The 15204-nt window shown below is 50.2% G+C and overlaps 3 protein-coding genes across 3 annotated transcripts; 1 reads left to right on the top strand and 2 right to left on the bottom strand.

Moving 5' to 3' along the window:
* Positions 1 to 417: 417 nt before the first annotated feature.
* Positions 418 to 1314, bottom strand: EMWEY_00008110 (hypothetical protein, conserved; the record flags this gene model as incomplete). Its single annotated transcript, XM_013482048.1, has 2 exons — positions 418 to 465; positions 778 to 1314. The coding sequence occupies 2 exons, from the start codon at positions 1312 to 1314 to the stop codon at positions 418 to 420; spliced, it is 585 nt and encodes a 194-aa protein (XP_013337502.1).
* Positions 1315 to 3180: 1866 nt separating this feature from the next.
* Positions 3181 to 6774, bottom strand: EMWEY_00008100 (GTP-binding protein lepA, putative; the record flags this gene model as incomplete). The annotated part of the gene is made up of 9 exons (XM_013482047.1): positions 3181 to 3450; positions 3612 to 3712; positions 4070 to 4292; positions 4561 to 4702; positions 4881 to 5049; positions 5271 to 5397; positions 5817 to 5959; positions 6274 to 6442; positions 6715 to 6774. 9 exons carry the CDS (start codon positions 6772 to 6774, stop codon positions 3181 to 3183), a joined length of 1404 nt encoding a protein of 467 aa, XP_013337501.1.
* A 7308-nt stretch (positions 6775 to 14082) lies between these two features.
* On the top strand, positions 14083 to 15068 carry EMWEY_00008090 (hypothetical protein; the record flags this gene model as incomplete). Its single annotated transcript, XM_013482046.1, has 3 exons — positions 14083 to 14373; positions 14470 to 14793; positions 14984 to 15068. Coding segments are annotated over 3 exons (700 nt in total), but the record flags the coding sequence as incomplete, so codon positions are not given.
* Between the last annotated feature and the right edge of the window lie 136 nt (positions 15069 to 15204).

The raw sequence follows: 15204 nt of genomic DNA, 5'->3' as shown, positions 1-15204 counted from the left end.
TCATTGTTGAATGCCTTTCCTCTAGATGACTAAGATTTGACTTTCTTAGCGGAGACAGCATTATTTACTTCATTTCTAGGGAAATGGGCACTGCGTATACCTAGACCCTTCCTTTGGAGAGCTAGCAGCATAAACCGTCCCCTTAGTTACTGTGCCAGTCGAGGGATGACTGTTGCGTTCGTTTCTGACTGGCATTGCCATGTACGTTAGTGCTTAGATTGAACTAAGGCACCATACGAACTACGAGGGACCAGCAATGCCCTGATGCATACGGTGATGCATATGCAGAAAAAGCGGGGGTGTACACTGTCATAAGGGTATAGATACATATACTCAAATACGATGAATATGCAGCACATATGCCAGGTACTACATATCCGGGGTACAATGTGCGCATTTTAGTATTCATACGCGCGACTAGCATTTGTATTCGCACGCGCATACCTTATCCGTAAAAGCCACACCCTACTGGGAGCGCGTAAAGAGGTCGACAAAAAATACTAGCCAGCTGAACCAGTTGGCGTGTGCATCCGAAACATGCACAATGGATATCCCCAAAAGCACAAAAAGGGGTAGACGGAGGCCGAAAAACTGAAAATGAAAAAGATCTTGTGAATGTGTTGTTGTCCCTGCATTCGCTGTTGTTGCGGGAAGACGCTGCTGCTGCTGCTGTTTCTGCCGTTGCTACTGTTTGGTCATTGGGCCTCCATGAAGCAGCAGCACTGCATTGGGCCTCCTCGGGCAAGCGAGCGCATGCAGAGAGGCAGCAGTCCTCACCAAAGTCAGGAAACACGGCAGAGTGATGGTGGTGGTGGCAGAGGCTGCCTCGAGGGAACGGATGCCTGCAGCCACAAGGATCAACGTAGGCGCAGATGCCGAGTCCGTCTTTACAACGAAAAGAGAAAGCCGCGAATCATAGCTTATGACTTCAAAAGGCAACAGCGCAGATCCCACTAGCCCCGTATGTTGCAGCAAAGCAGCAGTGAAACTGCGGGTGATTGCCGCTGAGTCCACGCACACGTCCCTCAGGTGCTGTTGCTGCTGCCGCCTCCGCTGCTGCTGCTTCTGTGGCTCTAAAGGCAGCAAGTGGATGTGAAGCAACAGATAAACTGTCGAGAGGCTACCCGTGAGCCTCGGTACCCGATCTACTGCTATCCCCGATGAGCCACGTGCGGCAGCGTGCTCTGGAGCACCTGCAACACCACCAGCTCCAACTGCTCCAGTTGCTGCTTCTGCTGAAGTACATGCTTGGTCAGTAGCAGTGACATGTAACACGCCTGCCACTGGTACGTTTACAGATTCTGCCCCCTCCATCACTACTGAGCCATGAACGGTCTAAAGAAGGCGTTCACTGGCAATCCGCTGCAGTTGCCCTTGGTAGAGCAACAGAACCTGCTGCTGCCTTTGCCGCTACTGCAGTTGTTAGGGCTGCTGCTGCAGCGGGTGCACGGATGCAGCCATGAGGGTCGAGTCTTGCAGGTCGATTCCTGTTGTGTCAGCTTCTACAGCTGCTGCAACAAACGCAGCGCTGCTGCCGTTAGTGGATACCATGCATATGAATTATACTTCCGATTCACCTGATGCTACCGCCTGAGATATTTCAGCAGATTTCGCCTTCATACTACGCCACTTACACCAGTCGGCCGGTAAGGAGAAGGCCAGATTTAGCTTTCCGGAGCAACTGAAATTCCAATGTATATACTCCTCATTTGAATCCATATAAACTAATGTTAATGAATTCGATATTGTCTATGCTGCCATTTAGAAGAACAAGTGCATCGTCAACAGCAGCTGCCAGGCTTGCACAGGGCCCCACGCATGCTCCAGACCACTGCGACGTGCCATTTGTTCGTAAAGGGCTTGAATGGTCATATTACGCAAATACGTTTGTGAATTACGCACAATCAGGTGCGTATGGCGCCTAACGACAACAATGTATGCTCTTTTGACTCTCGATTGCGGACCAGGCGTCCCCAAACCACCTCTCAACTCAGCAGCAGCAGCGGATAGTTGCACAGCTGTGAATGAAGTCTCCCCTCCACGAATAGCTTCAGAAACACCGGAATCTCAGGCAGCAACTGCTGCTGTTGCACCAGCACCGGTCCCTGCGGCTGCGTCCCCCACACAGCGGCGGCTTAACTTCTTATTCCAAGCGTCTGTACACCTCAGCACGAAGAGCCCTACACTTTCGCGTGTGCTGCTACAGCAGCTGCATGAGGTGGCAAGGAAGCACGTGCTAAGGTTACATGCCTCCGTGAAGCACAGTTGCTGTAGTAGTTGCTATTCTCCACTGTTGCCGCATACCACCAGCGTGAGGCAATATATACAGGGCCGCTGCTATTGCACCAAGACAGCCTGCAGTTGCATCGGCGGTGCCTGCACCACCACCCGCTTCAGGGGGGCTGCGCAGCAACAAACATTCCTAAAGAGGCCCAAGCGGCATAATTCAGAGGCGCCAGCAACCCCAGCTGCAAACGACCTCAGCCCTGACTGCAGCTGCAGCAACAGCGGCAGTGCATGCAAAGAAGGAAACAAAGGCTCTAGTGGGGCGAACCAAAGGCCGTGTCCTTGGGACCGCTCAAGCTGTCATCGTTGCTGTGAGGACTTGTGGACCAGCCGCAGCTGCTACTGCTGCTGTTGCTGCTGCCGAATTGGAGATGAACCAGAGCGGCGGAGGCGGCGCCGTCGGGGACAGGCGCAGTCTGATGCAGCCATTGAGCAGCAGCATCGCGCGCAGCCCAAGCAACTAAAGGAGCAGCAGCAACCGTTAATGGAGGTTCGTTGCTTGGTTTGCGGCTATGTTTCTCGCCGCCCATAATTACAAACTTGAGAACAGCTTATTTATGCGCATATGTGTTATCGTGAGTGAACACTTGAAATGTAAGTTCCTTAGTCTAGGCAGAGCACAGCCTCAAAGCTTGTGTAGCTTTCGAAACACACAAAAACAGTTACTGCTGCTCTGTAGGTACAACCACGGTACCCCAGAGGCACAGATAAAGAAACACGCAGGAGCAGATCGGCAGGAGCTGACCGACAAAAGGAAAAACGGGCGGAAGTGAAATGTACGGAACAGAAAAATAGTAGGGGCAGCCGCCTAAAAGATGAGATAGAATATGCTCAAGATGCTGGCGGCAAGCAGAAGGGACCGCGGTTGGCTGGGGGTGGATGCAGTGTTGTGTGTCAGTCTTTCAGTTTGAGGAGGCCTAAGAAGGCCTTCGGGGGGATAGAGACATTTCCGATTGCTCTCATTCTCTTCTTTCCTGCCTTTTGCTTGCTGAGTAGCTTCAGTTTCCGTGTGACGTCGCCCCCATAGCACTTGGCTGTCACATCCTTCCGCAGGGCCCTTACTGTGGAACGCGCTACAATTCGCCCTCCCACCGTTCCTTGAACCGCAACTTCAAACTGCTGGGGTGGAATAGCCTTTCCTAGCTCCTCCGTCAGACGAACCGCCTGCAATGTGCATGCACACGCGCGCCTGCTGCTCTTGCATGGGTGCATGCCAGCAACTGCCTTACCTGGCGTACAATTCCCCAAATGCGAGGTGGGCTTTGCGCGAAAGGCGTAAGTAAAAGAGGCTGAAGAAGCTAGTATATATGCAATGCTACTCCCACCACTTCTTTGGCTTTGGAATGATGCACAAGAAGGCCCATGACGTCTACAGGTTCACCATTCACCAAGAAGCCAACACTCTCCACTCTCGACAGCTCGTACCCTGGGTACATAAACCATAGCAAATTGCTCCAGGCAACATGCACATCCCTCGCCTCGCGGCGGCCGGGGCTGCCGCTTCGTGAGTACTCACGCTTCATTACTATCCTAGCCAAGAAGAAATAGGTTGGGGAGAAAAAGCCATCCCACACTCGATGAATCCAGCTACGAATGGTTTAAGTGTGTGTACACCCAAAACACGTTCCACTGTGCGCTCTATAGAGGGTAAGGGAGCCTCACGCAGCACCGCTTAAGCAAGCAACCAGCGGTATAATGCCACAGTAAATAGCATCAGCAACAGCAGCAGCCAGAAACAGCAAGGGGCACTTGCCTGCATCCTCTACATCAAAAGTTGCCGCACCGCTCGTCACGCTCTGAAGCTTGTCGGCGAAGTCCACGAGGATCTCCGCCAGCGGGAGCTTGTACACCAGATGGACAACAGCTGCATGACAGCGTTTCGGCATCACTTGCTGCTGTTGTTGCTGCTGCAGGATGCGACACTCGAGACGCTCGCCTCTCCGGGAAAACGCAAGTCGGTCTATAGCAGCCATGCACTCCATTGGTGCAACAACAGTGAGATTTGCCTGAATAAAACAAATTTCACTAGCAACAGCCACCATTAATTGTGCCGGAGTGTCTACTCCACCTATTTATACTCATAAATCCCGTGCCCACTCTGTGCTTCCATAGAACCTGTGGCTGCTGCAGCACAGGCTGAGAGACCCGCTTGCGTCGCATGCGCGGCAGCACGAACGGGCTGTTATGTATGATAAATATGTAGCGACCTGACGGTACAGCTGGCTGAGGGCAAAGCGGATGAGGCAAAAGCCCCTATCTACACTGGAGGCGGACCATTGGCTCCAGAAGCTCGCGGCAGCCCTTTGGTAGCTCCGCAGGCCTTCCGACGGGAAGGCGGCGCCCATCAGGCATCTCGAGGAAAAATGTAACTCCAGGAGACGTTAGTACTGTACGCTGCCCGAATTCCGCCTCGAGTCTTCAGCGGCATGCACAGAAACAAACAGAAACACACATCCAGCAAATGCAGTTACCGACGAGTGCACACACCGCCTGCTCTTCATCCCCTTCGGCCCCCCGGCATATCCACTTGCCCCCAAGTAACAATACCACGCGTCTGTGGCATCCCTCTGCTGGTGCTGCTGGAGAACGCCTACCGCTGGTGAACCACCTCCATGTGCAGGGTGCCCAAGAAGCCACAGCGGAAGCCCGGGCCCAGTGCCTGTGAGGAAGCCGGTTGCGCTTCTACTGCGGCATCGGTCAGCATAAGGCGCTGCAGAGACACCTTCAGCTTCTCGTACTCGCTAGGGTCCTCCGGATACACCCCTACACACAGCCAAACCCAAAACTCTCAACCCTACGCCGCATATTTTGAGACACCATAGGCTAACCTTTGGTTAGCAAGCCCCATTGGGGGAAAAGCAGGAGACAAGTACTCTTCGCGATGTGCGAGTTTAAGCAATAGCAACGAACTGTACCTAAGGACTTCAGCGGCAAAACGACTCTGACTAGCCGCAGCAACTGCAGGCACTGCAGCAGCAGCTCACCAGCGTAGACTAGGCGCTTGGGTGGTTCGAATCCCGGCAAAGGCAATGTTGGAGACTGGGAGAGACAGAGAGTGTCTCCCACATGGATATCTGAAGCCCCCCGTAAATTACTGCAGATGTACCCGACCTACAGCAACAACGACAGAACCAAGTCTCCACAACGATCACCTTGCCCCATCTTCCCCAAGTGTGCCTTGCCGACACCTTTGCTCAACGCTCGCCGCTCGGGAGCAACACTTGCCTGTCCTGCCACCAGACAGTCCGTCTTGTATCGCTCTGGCAGCATAAATCCCACTTCTCGAATCTGCAAATGCCGCTTAGACCTTATGGCTGTCACGGAGTCCCCAGCCCTTATTCGCCCCTCCTGGAACATCCCAGAGCAGGAACATCCCAGAGCAGTTGTACACCTGTATGAAGCTTCTGGTTTAGCAATTGCAACATTGTAGTGTAGGGCTTAGAATATTGGGGACACGCTAAGCCTCCAGCACATGAGAGCGCTCACACTGATGCGGACACAACTGGGTAAGGTTTTATTATATAACTTACTCGGATGACTGCAACTAAGACCACCCCCTTAGCAGCGTCATAGAAACTGTCAAATACCAAAGCCTTAAGTGGAGTCCTCGAACTGTCTTTCACTGCAGGCGGTGGCAGCCGCTGCACTATCGCCTCCAGCAGCTCATCTATGCCTAAAGCGCAGATCCGCAAAACATCATCCCAACCCCTTAATCGTAGACGTTACACATATATTGAAGTACACTGACAAGTCACACCCTGGCCATTGTACAATCAACGCTGCCCCGTTCCCCTGCTAGCCCCTGGCACGTCACCCTGTACCCTGCGCCATACACCACGAACAAACAATCCCTATCTTAAACCTAAAGCATACGCCCCCTAGTCTGAGCTCTAGAACAACTGCCCCTCAACGTTTGACCTCTGGTGCTCTGAGCTAAACCATTGATTCCTGAACCATAAAAACCCTAAACCGAAAGCCCTCAGTCACCTTCTCCCGTCTTCGCTGAAACTCCCAAGACACTTTCTGGTGGGGCCCCCAATATGCCGCCGACCGTCTTTTTCAGCTCGGCAACTTGCTCATGAGACTCCGCCAGGTCAATCTGAGGTGAATGTACACTCCACCAAACTCTAGGGGCTGAAAGAAGCGTATCACGGCCCTACTCAAAATGGCCAAAACAGAAAAAGGGCAACTGGCAGCAGCAAGCAAACCATTAGCCGCAGCAGGGGCAATGTCAAAATGAGCAGAAGCAAAACATGCCTTGTTAATTGCTGCTACAAGCGGCAGGTTTCTATCGAGGGCCTTTTGCAGGTGGGAAAAAGTCTGCGCCTGGGGGCCCTGAGTGGCATCAACGAGAAGGACAGCCCCATCGCTGGCCCAGAGGCTCCTCTTCACTTCAAAAGAAAAGTCAGCGTGACCTAAACAGCGCACCGATATGAAGGGAACCGGCCAGATGAAGCATGCGGGACACGGAGGTGGATTGCGATCCATAATTTATGGAAAATAGGCTGTGACAGCTTGTACGCGTGGCTGGGAGACAGCCAGCACTCACGACAAACGACGCAGGCTGGCAAATGGCATAACGTAAGGGAAGATACAAATGCGCGCGTGAAATGACAAGCGCGAAAGAAAGGCGGAACACACGAAAAAAACACCGATGGGGGAAAGCTATGCCATAGGCCAAGGAAACAAAAAAGCCAAAATGCATGTGAAATAAGACTACTCATGAATATAGAAGGCAGATTCGACATGGGACACCAGAACGGGAAAGAGATACAAGCGGAAGAATGAAAAAGGAATGGAGGAGATAGAGAAAACTAAAAATGAAAAGCGAAAGGAACTTGCCTCTGTAGCTGCAGAAAAAGCAGCCAAATGCCCATACAATACCAATGCTACGTGGCGAGAAGACAACCAAATGAAAACACGCAAACCATACAAATAAGAGGGGCTCACAGCTGCGGGAGTGACACGCGGTAGAGAAAGGCCAAAGTGCGAATCATTCCTTGCCTGGTGTGTCTATGAGGTTCAGCACGTAGGGATCGTCCGATCCAAGTCCGTAAAGAAGACTGCAGGTCCTGGCGCGAACAGTGATACCTCGACTGCTTTCTACTTCTGCAGAAGTAGCAAGCAGCGCACGGCGTTGGGAGAGTTGATGTACATATGCAACAAACGCAAAACTAGCTAGATATATCGCAAAAGGGCCAGAAAGCACAGACAAACTGCTGATGATGTACGTCCAGAACTAACTCGGGAGTCTCCAGCTCCAGCTAGAAGAGATGCATAATCCCCTGCCACGCACCATTCAGGGCCTGAAGGCTCACCTAAGGAGTCAAGAAAGCGCCTATCCCTCTTGGGGTCAACCAGTCCCAGACGCTGCAATATTGCATTGGAAACAGAGCTTTTTCCGTGGTCTACGTGCGCCACGATGCTGAAGTTCCTCACGTGACACGCGTTGCTGTCTCTTAAAACTCTCACTCGCTCACTTGATGTATACAGTTTTATGGTGCTGCTGCTGCTGTCGCTACTGTTTCTGCTGCCACTACTACTGCAGTTGTCTTCTGCAGAGGCACGGAATCGATCTGCCCGAGAGGAAAGAGCGCAAGAGCTGCCCTGGAGCCAGGAGTGCAACCAGTTGCTAGTTCTACTACATAAGTTTTGATGCTGCTGTAACACTGTCCGCTCCTTCAGCCCTAAGAGGGGTAGATGTGCCGAGAAGCACAAGGGTTTCCCTCCGAAGGGTCGAGGCGCATTAACGGTCGTCAAGGAGTGCAGCGTCAGACGCCTAGAGGCAGCTGGGTATCCGGGGAATGGAATGTGCGCTGAGGTGTACGCACACCTGGAAACCTGCTCAAGTAAGGGGCTAGAGGGCAGCCCGGAGATAAAAGTCGCCGCTTGTGTCATGTGTGAGTGCCAGCTTCCCACCTGCACTGAAGGCAGAAGAAGCAACGGCGGCAGAAGCAACAGTAATATTGTGGTTGAGGGCGTGGATATGAATGGCAGAATGACGGAGAATTTCATTCAGTCCCAATGAGTTCCGAGGCTGAGCGCCTCCAAAGCCCGCCACGGAAATATCTGCGGCTTTACCGGGGCATATGAGGAGAAGCGACATAATTAAGGCAGAAAGCGAAAAAGTAGGATAACTCGTCAAAATGTGTCTAGATAGAACCCCTATAGAGCTAAAATGAACAGGCGAACGGCGAGTCTCGACACACGCCCGGCTCCGCAACAGGAACCTCAGCCCCAAGAATAGGAACGCTATTTAGATATACTGCTTGCCCCAGATTATTGGTATTACAGCTTTTCTCGTTATCCATCTTGTCTTGTCTAGCATAAACGCTCAGTCCCTCCCACCAGGTGCTCCCGACAAGGCGGCAGTAGAGATTCGCACGAACTTCCTGTCCTCGACTTTGTACGGCATGCACCGAATATCTTTACAAACACTGGAGTACAAATATAAGGGGCAATGTTTAATGGGACTTATTGCATTCTAGTGTCGACCAGAGTTCGTTTTCCGAACATCTTCGAGTTTACGTACTTCGGCCCCGCACCGGGACCATTAAACCAATTTACGGTATATGCCGGCTGGTCGGTCGATGCTTATGTAATTCGTCACTAGCGTTCTCCTAGGTTATTCGACCCTTAATGCGTAGAACTCCTGGCCTCCCTACCTCTAACCTTGTGAAGGCTACGCCAGTATTTCAATATGTAGCTTTACAGTATACTATCGCGAAGCTACAACATCACACTCTAACCCCCTCAAATACTAAACTATCCACGGACTACCGCACTCAGACCAACAGACTGAAGGGATTCATGGGAGAGCTGTTAGCCTGAAGCCTCCAAATCAGGACGTGAGCTCGCCTAGAGGGAGGCGCAGGTCCTCCGGGAGAAGTTCTTCTCGAAAAGGGTGTTCCGAAAAGAAAATTCTATTGATTCTACAGTTTGCATGTACCTGCACTCGAGCAGTGTGGACGTAGTGGGTGCCGAATGCCTTGCGAGTCAAATCTGCCAAATTCAGGTGTACGTACACCCAACCGCTGTCCATGCGCAACGGCATCGCGCACAAGTACGGCTTTATGCGGGTCTCCTTCTGCACATACAACGGCAATCCGCAGCATCAGACAAGCAATGAGCAAATATCCAGCCCATGTACAGGTAAACAAACAAGCAACGGGAAAAAAAACGACTCACAAAGGAAGGGTCTCGCGGACCCAACTGACATGAAGACGAGACATGGAGGACAGGTGGTGGTACGAAATGTGTACTCAAAATACACAAAATGACAAGAAAGAAATTTAGGAGGACAGAAGAGAGAAAGAAGCGGCAAGAAAGCAAGAAACATGCCGAGAGGCCAGTGCAGCGTTGAGGTGTATTGGCAACTGTCGCCAGACCTGGAAGTTTGACACCCTGAAGCGCCTTTTTGTTTTCTTGCTATCCAGAATTTGCACTTCAAAAGAAAACAGTTTGTTGATCTGCACATACACCGCGCCACATGACTGGCTTCCCGCCGCTGGTATCTCCTCTCACCTGGCTGCTTGCAGCAAGAGTTGCTCATGCCCTCTTGTTGTGGGCAGCTGAGAGTGAATATGTGCTGTCTGAGGGAAACGCAGCAAAAATTCTGTTCCCTCGTGCTGTTGCGCTGCTGTCTACATGCAGCAGCAGCCAGTCCCACTTAAGGCCTCACGTTTTTGACGATAAGGACCAGCACCGGCAGAGTAATTGAAAGCTCCTTTTGCGGGTCGGGTGGACAGCAGACGTGACAAGAGGGGACAAGTCCCCTCAGCTCAATAGCAGGAGTTCCCAATTCCTTGTCTGCTTTTTTCAACACCCATCCCCCAGGTCCTTCCCTCTGTGCCCAAAGCTGCAGCGGATGCGATCTGCACTCATGCGTCCGCAGTAATTAGAAATACAAATTCATGCACGCAAAACTGGGTGTGCCATGAAACACATCCTACACCAACAAAAATGTCCACACGATCATCAGATGTGTGCCAACTGCACGCGTACTGTACGGACACGGTTAAGTTGTGGAAGCACACCACGCTCCCTAGACGACTCGGAAGCTAAAACACTTCAAATGCCTAAGTGTGCGTACACTCCACATATTTAAATGCACGCACCCCACACTGTTCAGGATTGAAATATAACCTGACTGAAAAGCCGGCAACATCATGAAGTCCAACACTGAACCCCCCCGAATCGTCTGAGGTCGCGCCTCTCGCTACTTCTTCTCGCCCTTGCTGCTACAGCTGTTGCACCTTGTTCCCATCACTGCTTCTGTTGTTGTTGCTCTTGCTTGCTGCCTGCAGCTGCACTTCCGCGGTGTCCACATCCAAACCGCCGTGACTACGTCACCTACTGCGTCCCTCCAAGAGACCTTCGCCTTGGGCTCACTTCATTATGGTGACAATATGTACTGCCTTCCGCAGGGTCCTTAGCTATGCAATTGAATGCTTTGGCGTTCAGGTTCCGACGGCCTCCTGGGCCTGGAGGGAAAGGTGGCCGGCTATACTTCAAATTAATTAGAGCCAATAACATGTACTGTAGTCATTAAAAGCGAACAATAATATTTTATAACATCAGTTCTTAGGCATGAGCAGTCACGTGCATGCAGCCACTAGGGATGTGCTGCTTGAGCGTTGCTGACGCCTTGTTTTGTTGTGAACTTTGCGGTTCATGAAGGGCGAAGGACTTTAAATGACCCAACATATTACTCTTCTTTCCTCATTTAAGCATTTATAAGACATATTACTGGTACTAGAGCTCATTTATCTCAAGGACCCTCCCGCAAGTCGCCTACAAAGGGGTCCCTATAGTATTTCGGTTGCATTGAGAGCCGCTAAAATACAGGCAGCGACTATTGTATATTAAAGTAGAAGAAGCATGTATAAAAAATACGTTTAATTGAAAGTAGAACACACATGAACGGTAACTCACCTAGGTTCGAAGTTTCAATTAAGCCGAGATTGTGGAAAGACTGTTCGTGTGTACGTGTGTGCATCGCTCTCTAGAACGCTGCGAGCCATTTCTCGACGAAGAAAACTTACTCTTCGATGATCTATTTAATAGTTGGACTGTATAAGTTGCGCGTATATGTGTCTATTCCACCTTTCAGGAAGTGTTCTGGCGTTTTCGCCGTGGTTGTAGCTGTATGTTCTCTTTCAGCTGGCCGCTCGTTAGGGCAGGCTAACTTCTGCTTGCCAAGTGTCTGTTTAGCAGTTGTATCCTCTGATAGTGAATGAATCATGCAGCTAAGGTCTCCAACAAGCAATATTTCGAGGAGATCCCTTCTCTATATGTTTCCAGCCCCTCCCGTGATCCTACGGAGATTATCTGTGTAACTATCATCTCCTCCTTGTCATTTATCGCCGTCATCGTACAGTGGTACGTTTTTTCTCGTCACCTGTGCACGCCATTGGGACCCCAGGCTCTTGTGTGAATGCGCTGAAGTGATTCGATTCGTGAGAGTGGAGCAGGTTGCTGCAGGAGTAGATAACGGGGAAAACCGGATACTTCGTAGAGTCGGTGAATTTTTGTTTCGGGAATTATCGCGTTGTAGTCGCTAATGTACTAGGCAGTGTTATGCCCACCATCCAAGAACGTGGAACGGACCTGAAGAGCGCTCAGCAGCCTTAAGACCCACACACAGCTTCCACATACCCAAGGGCAGCACCAAAAGGCACGCTGCAAAGATAAGCTGGCTGTGCAAAAGGGACTGGAGGAGCCAGAACCAGATAACAGCCTTATCTCCGCTAGACAACACAATGGGTAGACACACAATGTCTACATCTGAATTTTTACGCAGATAGGTGAGGGAAGTTAATTGCAGTTTCGCTTGACACAATACTACTATCTGGATTTAAGGTGAGGCTTGCTTTTGTCTGTCCTACTTTTGAATGAGGTCGCCAATGTGTGCACTGACCAACCATAATACGGCGGCAAATGCCGGCGACACACAGCTAAGTGGATAAGCTTGAACGGCCCAGCACAAACCCTACTGAAGCCGAAGAAGATGGCGGTACACTTCCAGCCCTAGAAGACAATCCTTTTTTCGAAATTACGGATGACATGAGACAATCGCTACTCAGCGGAAGCTCACCATCTACAGGGTCCTAGCTGACACTGGCAAGCTTCTAGGGATGATACTCAGTAACAGTACATAAGCAAACCTCCCAAATTCAGGAAATTAACTATTAAATTCCTTCTGCACGTTGGATATACAAAAGTTTCAGTCTATCCCCCTTCGGCGATGTCGGATACTTTCCATACTATTTTATCTTTCTTTCACATTACTTGTTCGCTGTTAGCCGCACACCGACATTCAATACATGTCTTGGGCTCAATTCCAATGAAGGCCGTTCAACACGAGTGCATTGTGATTTTGAAACACCCAGCATCACGCTTGCACCTTCAGGGAATTGTTTTTACAAGAAGCACAGGCATACCCCCCCTACTGGGAACGCTTTTTAGGCTGCAACTCATGAAACAAAAGCAGGGTCAGCCATTTTCATTATGACTTGTCCCCACTTAACTCGTTTTTCCCAGCAGAACCGATGTTAGTTTTTTTTGCCTAGTAGCGTGTTCTAACACATTTAGCGAGCAGTCTTGACTGAATTCATATCTGGTACAAATATTCACCCTATGCATATGGAATATCTGCATATGAAGCACAGTCCTTACCATTCCCGCTATTCCAAGCGTAAAACTGCTCTTACCATCAACCCTTATTGACATATACATATAGCAGGTAAACCACTGTAAGGATCCAAACCACCGTATCTTCTTCACGAACAAAATGGTAAAATTGGTCGAGTGACGCTTGTCAACATATGTAGATTGCTGCAAATTAGGTCTAAAGAAGGTCTAGTGTTGTTGTTTGCCAGGTACACGGGGAAGACTCCAATTGGCTGGGCTCAACACATCAAAACAAAGCTCTCCTGAGGCTTGCGAAAGACGACACCAAAAAATATGCAGCATAGTCTGACGTTTGCAGGTGTGTCTGAAACTGGCTCTTGAACACTCAGACGGCCTAAGTCTGAACCTGGCACGCGAGCATTTTTTTCAGCAAGTGACTTCATTGTGTTGCCGAACACTACACAAACTATGTTCCACTATTCGACGGATTAACCCTTAATTTGCCATTAGGAATTTCTGCTGCATGACAGCAGGGATGTAAACACTTACGTGAGAAAGGCACAACGTTCTCTGCGAAGAGAACACACCTGTAGCTGCAACTGCAGTGCCTCTGAGCATTTCGATTCCTCCCACAACCTGTCTCATAAGGGAAAACAAAATAAAAAATGAGCACCAAAATAGGAAACATTATTTAATACGTGGAAAAAGCTAGAATCTAATATCGGCTTGAGGCTGTCTGCTCAGGAGCGAGGCCCCGTTATTGCTGCCGATCATGCCGTCGTCAGCGCTTCTCTGTACACAGCGCTCCTAGACATGTCTTGGGGTAGTAAGCTTACAAATATTAGACACTTTACGTTTATTTTTGCTTAAGTTAGCAGGTAACAGAGGTTTAACCTTGAGTGAGTACACTACTTCAGCGGTGCGTTCCGCACTGCCCGTACCGGTCCTAGTGCCTACTTTGCCGCGAGGCATTGAAAAGTCCTTCGATCATTGTATTTAAAACTTATTCTTAAATAGGGTTAAATATCTTGGTAGAGGCTTTAAGGAGGCTGCTCCTGATTGCTGCATTTACCAGTTTTCACAAGCATTTCAAAATAACTTGACAGACGGTGACCATTTGCCGACTGGGGACGCCAGTACCGAGACACACCTCAGGGATTTACAATGGATCCGGAAAAGGCGAATACCGGATCTTTGGAAGCTGGACTTTACCAACCGGATCCGTTCCTACAGGCCCAGTATCTTCATACGGTCGAATACAGTCGACGCGGTCTTTTTCAAAGACATGCTTGGAATCATGTCTTAGTAGTGGCAGTTTCTATTGCCCTCATTTTCCTGGTTGTGAAGTGTACTATGCAGCTGGCCTCCTATAGTGCGACATCTGTTAGGATGCTAGCGGAAGAAAGTTTCCCCTGGCGACGGCAGCTTCCTGGGCAGCGTCCTCTCCTGCAGCTTGTAAGGCCATTTAGCGTTTTAAGCAAGCTCATAATTGTAGCATCATCTTGATTTGGATGTTAATGCTGATCACCATCCTTTGTACGGTCCGCTCAGCTCCCTAATGACGATGATGAATCGTGCGGCACAGCCAGCAGCCCAAGGCGACATCCTCGGCATCGCCTAGACAAGCGGCGTGAGCAAGGCGAATCAAAACCACACGATGCAACGCTTGGAGGAGAGGGGTCGTCGGGGGAAGCTTCTGAAATTCCTTCATCGCTAACTGCTAGCTCCGACGTCGTCGACAATCCCGCCAGCGGTGAGCATCCACAAGGTCCTCGGGCCAAACACGAGACTACTTTGGCACTTGGAGACCTGGATTCTGTGCTCTTCAAAGGTTACAAGAAACGTTACGACTTCCCATTAATTGGACGAGGAGAAGTACGTTCAAGTTGGTCTCTCCTATGCCCTATAGTCTAGCTGAATGAGCAAGAGACACATTGAAGTTTGGTATTCCACCAAAATCATAGGACACCTACGGTGTCGTCTTTGCTTTTGCTAAGTTTGTTAGGGGGGCTACTATCTGCTATTGAATCTGGTTGTTGGTGCTCGCGTGCGCTGCGCATTTCAGAGGTATGAGCGGTTGCACGCAGGGTTGAAGAAACTGGAGGAGGTTATGGATGGCCTTTGCTTCCCTCACGACGGCCCCTACCAAAGTGAGGCTACCTTCTCAACGATACATCAATGAGAATAAATATTCTGCGCACCAGCATGCCAAAAAGTGCAGCCAGTCTTCATCATTTCGCCGTTTTTTCCCTCCCATCATTCGACAGGTCGTTGTCTTTCAAGTGT

This window comes from Eimeria maxima, genomic scaffold (assembly GCF_000499605.1).
Source record: "Eimeria maxima Weybridge genomic scaffold, Emw_scaff50, whole genome shotgun sequence".
Lineage (NCBI taxonomy): Eukaryota > Apicomplexa > Conoidasida > Eucoccidiorida > Eimeriidae > Eimeria > Eimeria maxima.
Note: the sequence above shows the minus strand (reverse complement) of the source record. Positions and strands in the feature narration are given on the sequence as shown.